The sequence below is a fragment of the Notothenia coriiceps genome, unplaced genomic scaffold (assembly GCF_000735185.1).
Source record: "Notothenia coriiceps isolate Sejong01 unplaced genomic scaffold, NC01 NC01_scaffold00037246, whole genome shotgun sequence".
Taxonomy (NCBI): domain Eukaryota; kingdom Metazoa; phylum Chordata; class Actinopteri; order Perciformes; family Nototheniidae; genus Notothenia; species Notothenia coriiceps.
The window spans coordinates 9,124,791-9,134,657 of NW_011369947.1; the positions used below are offsets into that span (position 1 = coordinate 9,124,791).

Below are 9,867 nucleotides of genomic sequence, written 5' to 3' on the forward strand. Positions count from 1 at the left end.
ACATCTTCATCTCCCCAGGTAATAACTCTAGTGATGACTAAGGCCTCTACCAGCAGGAGCTCCTTTATTTGACTGACACATGTTGACCTCTTGTTCTCTTTCAGAGGACACATCTGCTCGAGGGAAGACATGTTTTTCTGTGCTGAGACAAATTATTCAGTTGCAGACTCAAATGTATTAAAATCTGGTCTAAACACCTGGATATAAAAGATGCTGATATTTTGTATCACAGGTGTCCAGCTCTAAATACGGTGAGCTTAAACAGAACATGTTGTAGCTGATATATTACAACATTACTAAAAAGTAAAACACCTGGCATTTGAAAACAATATGACTAATAATTGTTTTGATATTGTAGCGGGCATCAGCATATTATCTGCTATGAGCTGGCAAAAACTGAAATTAACTGTGGTATTTTGAGGTGCAGATTCACTCTCTAATATTGCTTCCATTTAGGTGTAAACTCCTGTTTTGATGGAGAGGCAGGACAGGCTGGCTTTATAAGGACAATCCGCACTGTACTGCCGCTGCTGCTTATGTAACGGGAGATTTGACCCGGACACTGTGTTCCCTGACAAAGGCATTTCTATTCAAAAACCTGAGGTGGCACGCTTCCAGCGAAACAATCACTGGGGGAACTTCTGCCCATCAGGAGAGGAGACAGTAAACAAGGAGCAGAGGGCACTTGGCTGTGTTAACACCCTCATAGGGATGGAAGTTTATAATCAACTTTAAACTGCATTACCTCCTAAAAGTTACTCCTAAATAAGCCCATTACAACTTTATTCAATTGAATGAGAATCTTCAAAAGGCCTTTACAAACTTTCTTTGAACAGCAGAAGTCGCTCCATTGATTGATTCATAGCAAATTGACCTATTCAGTGTAGATTTGATAATCCATTCATGAATTCATCTAAACCTAGTATCAAATGCAATGTAAGTAAATAAAAGAGAACATAAATATCAATAAGTGTCCAACGGAACAATGTGAACTTAGAAGAAGAAGAAACCAAGATATTTAGTATAAAACATATTTTATTTATAGGAAAACCTGCCTTTCATTAATCATATTCAGGCAATGAAAACACATACTGTAGTTTAAAAAAGCAGAAATAAAGTCTGAGCTAACAGAAGATGCTCCGTTTTGGTTTATTTAATACATACAGTTAAACTCACACACACTATTTTATGAATATAGGTTCACCCACTGAATTTAAAAAGAACAAATGAACCAAAGACAGTGAGAACCATAAAGCAGATTCAGCCATAGGCGTTTAGACTGACACAAAGTATTAACCTACAGAAAGTTCAGTTTACAAAGAAGAAATACAATCTGCTCCTTTAACAACAAACACTCTATATGCTCTTTTAGTTTCTAGTAACATTGCAATACTTCTACTAAAACTGTAATTTATTGTGTGGGCTCTTAAGGGAGTATATATTTCCTAGTTTGGTGTTAAAGAACATTATCTTGGAGTACACAGAAACATCTTGTATTGTGTGATGTGTTCATTCATTGAGCTGGTTATTTTGTACTCAAAGTAGAAACGGAAGGAGTTTCCTGTGATCACCACTAACCCCGCCCCCTGCACTTCCTATTGGCCAGTGTGGAACGTAAATAACCACGCCCGCACTCCTATTGGCCGGAGCTCGGAGTTACCTCCTCTGTTTTTGATAAGAGGTCCGCGGCGGTCAGTTTGCTAGCATAACATCGACGTTGTGGACACTTTATAGCTACAAGAGTTTGGACCATTCAAAGCAATAATGAAGTTCGTAAGGTTTATAATGAAAAACGCCGCCTTGGCCAGTGTGCCCAAACACATCGACCATTTCTCTAAATTCTCTCCTTCACCGCTCTCTATGAAGCAGTTTCTGGATTTCGGTGAGTAGGCTATTGATAAGCGATCAGATGTGGGATATAGCCTATCTGAAAAGGGTGCCGTGTGCAAAGGGGTTGCTCTATTTAACATGATCAGAAATGTGCTGGGATTCAGATACAGACTATAATGCATGTTTGTGTGAACTAGCATCTGCAGCAGCACAGTGCTCATAGTGCAGAGTGTTCCATCAGATCTGTAGCCAGCCCTGGCAGCACTGTTTGGGCCCTGTTAGGGACATTCCTGCTAATCACTACTAACATACTTTTTTTTTTTTTAAACTTCAGCAGATTGCAAAAGAACTATCATTAACATTTTGCAGAGAAATTAAGTACTACCTTACAATACAAATTGCAGCAAAATCCCTATAAGCATCCTACATATTTATTTTTTATTCATGACTATTAAAAGGCCTTAGCTAATGGTTACTTTCATAATGTATTCACTTCTGTCAAGTCAGTGTTATTTGAAAAGTCGGATTAAATCATCACTATATTAGGAAACTAATGATCCTTTTTTTTAAATTGCATATTTTTCATATACCGGTAGTCAATAAAATGTCAGAATATTGTGAAAAAGGACCAATCAAGAGCAAAAACATATCATTTTTAAATGTATTACCATATGTGTTAAACAAAAGCATAAGCAGCTGGAAAGGGGATTTTTGGCACATAAATTATTCAAATAGTTATTCATTCAGTGTTCTGCCATCAACTATTTAGAAAGTGGTGTCAGCTCTTAAAATTGTTCACTCTACTTTGCTTCAGGTTCCATCAACGCATGTGAGAAGACTTCCTTTGTGTTTTTGAGGCAGGAGCTCCCTGTAAGACTCTCAAACATCATGAAGGAAATTAACCTGTTGCCTGACAGACTGCTCACAACTCCATCTGTACAGATAGTGCAGAGCTGGTAAGTCAAACCAGGGAAACTGCTTCTTGTGTTGTTATGATCCAAGTTACGCAACCCTTCAACTGTGATACTTATTATTCCAAAACAAAGGAACAACATGAGACTCTTTCTGCATCTTTTGTAACTCTTTAAAACTTTATTTGCTACCAGAAGTCTCCCCCCCCTGACTTGTGAGACGTTTACAGTCACAGCTGTTGACCGTTAATGTCTAAATAGTCGAACAGTTTGCCAACTTGAAGTCCTTCCAACTGTGTACAGAGGGGAGGCTCTCAGCTGTGAACTTTACCCTACTCTCTCCTCACATGTCACGTGACTTTGTTTTCAGGTTCTGCTTTTCTTCCCTCTGAAAGGAGTCAGCTAAGGCGAAAACAGACTTGCCTTTTTGACTTTGAGCAAATAAGATTCCAGCAGACTCACTCAACTGTTTTAAAACATGTTTATGTGTGTGTGAACATCTTTATTTATTATTTTTTCCCAGGTACATCCAGAGTTTATTAGAAATCCTTGAATTTCTAGACAAGAGTCCTGATGACCACAAAGTTCTTGGAGAGTAAGTTCCTAAAATTCCCAACAATTTCACCTTTTTTCTTGAATTGTGTTCCAGTGACTAGTCAACATATCAATAAGTTAATAATCTGCCACTATTTTGTATATTCTATTAATCGTTTAGGTATTGTATTATTATTTATGTGGAAAATGTCACAAAACTCATTTTTTTCGCCTTCAAATATGGAGATATTCTGCTTTTTTCTGTTTTATATTATTAAAGTTAGTATTTTGGGTGTTTTGACTGACAAAACATGACAATCAAAGTCAAACTTTATTTAATATCTGACCTCTTATAGACTTATAATTACTTGAGACAATAATCAGTAGCATTTTCTAAAGTGAAATAAATGTTATAGAAGAATTCATTATAAAATGTTTATTAATTAAGAAGAAATGCTTATTAACTATGCACATATCCAGTTTGCATAATTGTTTTTAGGGCTTGAGCTAATTGTAATTTTAATTATTTATTGACATTTTATAGACCAATAATTGACAGAGTTATCGATAATATAAATAATCATAAATTGCAGCCCTTATCTGATCCTTCGCTTTTTTGTATTACTAAAGCCATACGTTATTGAAGTTATTTTAGGATACTTGTTTATGTCGAAAATGTTAAAAATACAATTGTGATTTTTTTGTAATGCTCTTATTACGCGTATTTCCCACTCACTTCTTTGTTGTCCTTCCTCCCCAGGTTTGTTGACACCTTGGTCTCCATCAGGAACAGGCACAACGACGTGGTAACCACCATGGCTCAGGGGATCATAGAGTACAAAGAGGCCTTCTCCCATGACACAGTCACCAACCTGAACACAGAATACTTTCTGGACCGCTTCTACATGAGCCGCATCTCCATCCGCATGCTCATCAACCAGCACAGTGAGTAGGCTTTCACATTTCCCAGACAGCTTTGTGTCTGAAATGTATATTTTAGTACCAGTGTGAGGTTACTATAAAACTCACTGTGAGTTCTGTCACTCTCTTGACAGTCAGAGGGAAAAATAAGTCTTTACCCTGAAAAAACATGCAGTCTGCTTCATTGCCACGTTAAAGCTTACAGATTTCCCTTCAGTCACTAATAACAATTAAAAAAATATTTATTGCAGTGATTTCCTTTTTTTTATTCATATCAATAAATCATATCATCATAAAGGACTCCTTTTACAGCAGATTGACGCTCCAGAATGATGACAATATGTTTGTATTTGCGAGTCCTGTGGAACAAAGATTGCTGAGGGATATCATGTTCTGATAGTGTAATCTCTCTCAACACCAGCTACACGCAGGGGAAACCATGAAGCTTTAATGAATCTACTGTAGAGGCTCATATCGGTTTTATGACTTGTTTTGGTTTTATTACTTACTTAGTATTTATTGTGTTATCACATGACCTTTAAAAATGTTGAGTATGAGCTGTTATGGGACGCAAATACCACCATTCCGATCAAAAGTCTGGTTTGTTTTGTTGATTTAAATGTAGGAAAATGTTTTTCTATAAAGAGTTTCAAACACAAGGATTTTAGTATATAACATATTATATTCCAAGGGATCTATTTTAAAAGGATTAAAGAAATATAACGTAATTTGTGCTTTATGTCCTTCTTAACTTGTTTTTCTTTCCTGCAGCTCTTATTTTCGATGGTACCCTCAACCCTATACACCCAACTACCATTGGGTGCATCGACCCTCACTGTGAAGTCGGAGATGTAGTCCAGGGTAATTATGCCTTAATATTGGAAAACACATTTTAAAAACTCCATCGATTTTATATTGTTATAACAATTTCTAAATGTATCATCATCATCCCTTTTTTTCCAGATGCATTCCATAGTGCCAAGATGCTGTGTGAGCAGTACTACCTCCGCTCCCCCGACCTGATCCTGCAGGAGATGTGCAGTAAGCTTACATTAATTTCATCTGGCAGTTTCATTACAAACCAAGATCCACTCTTAATGCAAACACCTCAAAGGCCCAAGTCCTTCTTAAAGAGATTTAAAGAAAGAACAAATAGACCCGTATCCTCTGTTTGTACACACAGACTGAGTGTTTGTTGGCAAATTAATATACAGCCTGATGGACCTGAGAGGCCCCTCATTATAGCATGGAAGCTAAAGTAAAGGCTAAATGAGCCCCGGCTCACTGCCCCAGACAATATTGACACACGGTCCCTTTTCGTCCCTATCTTCTTGAAAAGATAATAGCTTTGCAGAATATTTGCCACAAATGGAAAACATTGAGAGGATAATGGATTTTAAATGAAGTGGGAAGACTTATAAACACTTTGTTGTTTGTTTTCCGTGCAGGCAAGAAGAAGAACCATCCGACGAGCATCGTATACGTGCCCTCTCACCTTTATCACATGCTGTTTGAGCTCTTTAAGGTGCGACACACTCTTAGATAAGAATTATATCCAATGGAAGTTGATTTGAATACCACTTGAAGATATATGTTATAATATTATATTTCCTTTTTGTAGAATGCCATGAGAGCCACTATTGAGACCCATGACGACAGCAACAACCTCCCACCCATCAAAGTCCTGGTGTCCCTTGGAGACGAGGACATGTCAATCAAGGTAGGGTTGCAAATTATAATACAGCTTCTTGAAATGGTCAAATAATATACTGTGTTCTTTGTGTGAAATGTTCATATCATTCCTGATAGCAGGTGGATTAGAACTTTACATTTGTCTTGGGTGTGTTGTTATGTTTGTAAGCTCTGTGTGAACCAGCACATTTTTAACAAGTTAAATTGAGCCTATTAAGATGAAAAGCTCTCACTAAGCTAATCAGTTAAGTATTACATTCATATAATAATAATTAATTAAACAGCTTGTTGAAAACAGAATTGTTTGCCGTTTTTGTATGAAAAATTACTTTGGTTGGAGTTTATAGTTTTGGCGATTATTTTATTGATTGCTCAACTAATCGCTGCCGTTTTAATCTCCATTTTAATTTGATTTTACACACTTTTTACAAAGTTCTTTAAGGGTTAAAACAGGAGGGATAAAGCGTGCATTTGTTTAGTTCGCAATCTCCTTTCAATGCACCCTTATTGTCTGCACTCAGATTTCTATTATTCTATACTTTCTCCAATGTGCCTCCTCTAGCTGTGACCTCTTGCACATTTACCATGATGATATGTGCAGTGGAAGAACAGAAGGCCACTTAGCTTCTAGTTTTAAGTGGAGGGCATGTGTTGGTGGCAGGAGGGCCCTCATCACCTCTGTCTTTAAAATGTCTCCGTCAGCTCTGTTCAAGGACCTCATGTCACCCTGTCCCTCCTTTATCTGCCTGTCTCACCACTCTGTATCTGCTCCCCCCCCCTCTGCATCTGCCCCCGTCTGCAGGTCAGCGACAAGGGTGGCGGTGTCCCCTTTCGCAAGATGGAGAACCTTTTCAGCTACATGTACTCCACCGCTCCTGCTCCACAGATAGGAGAGCGCACACGGCCCCCACTGGTAAGGAGATAATAGAGATATATTGACTCAATTACACTCCTACATTTATTTGAAAACACTTTTTTCTTGTTATGGTTGTTGGGTTCTTTAATCATCCCATTCTCTCTTATTAAAGGTGGGGTAGGTACATTTGAGAAACCGGCTCGAGATACACTTTTTGTTATATTCCATGGAATGCTCTTAACATCCTGATAGCAATGAATATCTTAAGTGCTTTGACAAAAAATCCATAAAAAAATGTCATCTGTGGAAGCCGTAGTACTGTAAAAAGCACGACCAATCATTTTAGCCGGCCCGGCTAAAATAACTGGATGGCCTACCTGCCGGTCAGCATTCCATCTGTGCACAAACTTATCTCGTGCCCTCATTGGTCATGTGCGCGTTCGTGTGTGTTGGAGGAGGGGCTCTGTAAGGAAGTGGCAGATTTTTTCCGGCTGTGTACTCGAGCTGGTTTCTCCAAAATTACCTACCCCACCTTTAATGTCTAGTGGGAATTTCTTCAAATTTGGCAAAAATCACATTCACTTGGACTCAATGATGAATTTGGTGGACAAAGGACAAAGTCAATTTGACCTTGCAAATCCTATATTTGGCTATAAATCCAGAAGTTGGACACTAATTATGACAATTATACTCAAGATAATAGTAGGAGGAAATTATGTAATAATATCATTTTGTACAGGCATATAATGAACTGCAACTTGAGGCATTTATTCCGTTCTAAATACTTGTACAGGTGTAAAGTTGCTGCTTATGCACCAAAAAGCCTACACACATTGAAATGCTCATTTGGCCTTTTCTTTAAACTCTCTTCCCTTTTTAAAGATTGAAATCCTGGCATCATTTTGATTCTCCCAAACCGAGTGACTTCTAAAGCAAACTTGACAAAAGACCCGTTTGTTCTGCAGTGATGGAAGGATGCTGCTGCTTGCACTGTGACAGGGAACAAAGCCTTCTCAAACCCCCCCCCCCCCCCCCCNCCCCCTCTCTCTCTCTCTGTCTGTGTGCAGGCTGGCTTTGGCTACGGTCTGCCCATCTCTCGTCTCTATGCCAAGTACTTCCAGGGGGACCTGCAGCTCTACTCCATGGAGGGCCACGGCACGGAGGCTGTCATCTACTTGAAGGTGAGCCAGACGCGGTGATCATGCATGAAACTGCGACAGGACGTCAACAGTGTGAAAGTCTGCAGCACAGAGAGAAAAACTGCCCTGTGGCACAAGCGCCAAACTCTGCAGACATGTCGAGCCAGGTATGAGAGGATATTTGTAATTACATGTTGTCTTCCTGTCCCTCCAGGCGCTGTCCACTGACTCCATCGAGAGGCTGCCGGTGTACAACAAAACCGCTCTGAAGAACTACAAAGTGAGCCAGGAGGCGGACGACTGGTGCATACCCAGTAAAGAGCCTCTAGATCTGAGCAGATATAAAGTTCCCAAGTGAAAATGTCCCTCAAGCTCACATGTAGTAACATGAAGCCTTCTTCATATTCCCATGGCAACATTTTCCTGCTAAAAGGGTCCTCGCTAAAGGAGGCAGACTACCCTTTTATCTTTGGTTTTAGAAGTAGCATGAGGTCCTGAAATGATGTGTTTTCAATCCCATCGCTCCTTCTTGGGGTTCATAGGAAAATATAAACCAATGCATCATAGATCAGGTGCAGGTAGAGACATAAGAAGCACTTGCAACTAAAAACCGTTGGAATAAATGTGGAGCGACGTAAAGGAGGCTTCGAATATTCCAGTTTAGGACAAAACAAGTGCTGCATGTTTATCACAGCAGGTGTTCGAGGAGCAAGATAAGGAAGTTAAACAGGGCGGACCTGTTGCTGAACAATGTAAGAGATCTATATCCTGTAGGAAATGTCACCCATGCCTTAAAGTAGCTATTTCACCCAAAGGGACATTTTATTTAAATAACTTTGAGTATTTAAAATAATGCTTATGCCGCACCGTGGTACATTTACCGTAATAAAGAGAGTCTATAGATTTGACAAAATGTATGACTCTGAAAGTGTTTATTGTGCTTATGCACGTGTATTTGTTTGGAGCTTTTGACCTGTAAAGGTTAAGTGACAGTTTTGCGTTAACTGATAAGATACACGGTTATCTTACCATCAGTTTTCTGGACCAGACTGACTCTCTTCTGTGCAATAATTAACATGTTTTACATATGAGAAAGTACAGCACTATAGGGCCCAAGTTCTATTTGATATAGCTTTTACCGCAGACTTGCTTTTTGTTTGGAGTTGTAATGCTTTTAGCTGAGTTCCATAGAGGCTGGTGTTATCCAACCCCAGAAGGCAATGCATGTGCTCTCTACCAGTCTGTGTTCCAATAACGCAAGGCCAGTCTCAGATTGTTCATCACACTGTGCCATGTGAGGAAAGAAATGTGTTTTGAAAATGTGTTATTTTGTATTAAATGAATCCTAATTATACTATAATTTAAAGGTTATTATATTTTATTATAGGCTGCACTTTTTGCGACTGAAATGATTGTACATAGTGTGAATAAGTCCAGATAATAAAAAGACAACTTAAATACAACATGCTTCTCCTGTGTTATTCAATACTGCATACTGAGTGTGAGACTAGACTGTTGATTAGCTCTAAAGAGGGGATTGATTGTATCAGTCAGTGGAGTCCCTGTGGTCTTTTTGTAATCAAATGTTAGCAGAACATGTAATATGTAAAACACACCGGCATGTGCATATCATATAAGTTAACTTAGCCTTTTAATTATGTTCACATTTTGGACTCTTTGAACACTTTTGGACACTTTAGTACTGTTCAGGTCAAATTGATCCAGGACAAAAAAAAGGTTTGCTTTTTTCTGCTTTCTGTACAGTGGGACGTTGATTTATTTTAGTCTTAACATCTGACAATATAGCACTAATTGTGTGCAATCTAAGGATATCATTTATATTTGCCTGTCAGTATAAACAATTTGATTCCTTGCAAGATTCTTAAGGTAAAATAAATGAAGTGAATATAAGTGAATATTTATTTGTTGTGCTTTTCTAAGTACTCAAAGACACCTTGCAATTAAAACAACGTTTCAAACATAC

At 38.5% G+C, this 9,867-nt stretch overlaps 1 protein-coding gene across 2 annotated transcripts; it reads left to right on the plus strand.

Annotated features, from left to right (window-relative positions):
• The first annotated feature begins 1,697 nt into the window (after positions 1–1,697).
• pdk2a (pyruvate dehydrogenase kinase 2a) lies at positions 1,698–9,349 on the plus strand. 2 transcript variants are annotated; one of them, XM_010794724.1, is made up of 11 exons: positions 1,699–1,882; positions 2,645–2,786; positions 3,265–3,336; positions 4,036–4,220; positions 4,968–5,057; positions 5,160–5,237; positions 5,645–5,721; positions 5,818–5,916; positions 6,691–6,801; positions 7,812–7,925; positions 8,098–9,349. In XM_010794724.1, exons 1-11 carry the CDS (start codon positions 1,765–1,767, stop codon positions 8,239–8,241), a joined length of 1,230 nt encoding a protein of 409 aa, XP_010793026.1. In that variant the 5' UTR covers positions 1,699–1,764; the 3' UTR covers positions 8,242–9,349. The 2 variants fall into 2 exon arrangements, with proteins under 2 accessions (XP_010793027.1, XP_010793026.1); XM_010794725.1 differs by lacking the exons at positions 7,812–7,925; positions 8,098–9,349 and adding an exon at positions 7,627–7,769 and having other exon boundaries at positions 1,698–1,882.
• Positions 9,350–9,867: the final 518 nt, after the last annotated feature.

Bases quoted from the DNA above. Each gene is read 5' to 3' on its own strand.
- pdk2a (XM_010794724.1), top strand. From the start codon at position 1,765: ATGAAGTTCGTAAGGTTTATAATGAAAAACGCCGCCTTGGCCAGTGTG. The intron at 5,058-5,159 runs GTAATTATGCCT...CTTTTTTTCCAG, and splicing joins AGTCGGAGATGTAGTCCAGG to ATGCATTCCATAGTGCCAAG. The intron at 6,802-7,811 runs GTAAGGAGATAA...GTCTGTGTGCAG, and splicing joins AGCGCACACGGCCCCCACTG to GCTGGCTTTGGCTACGGTCT.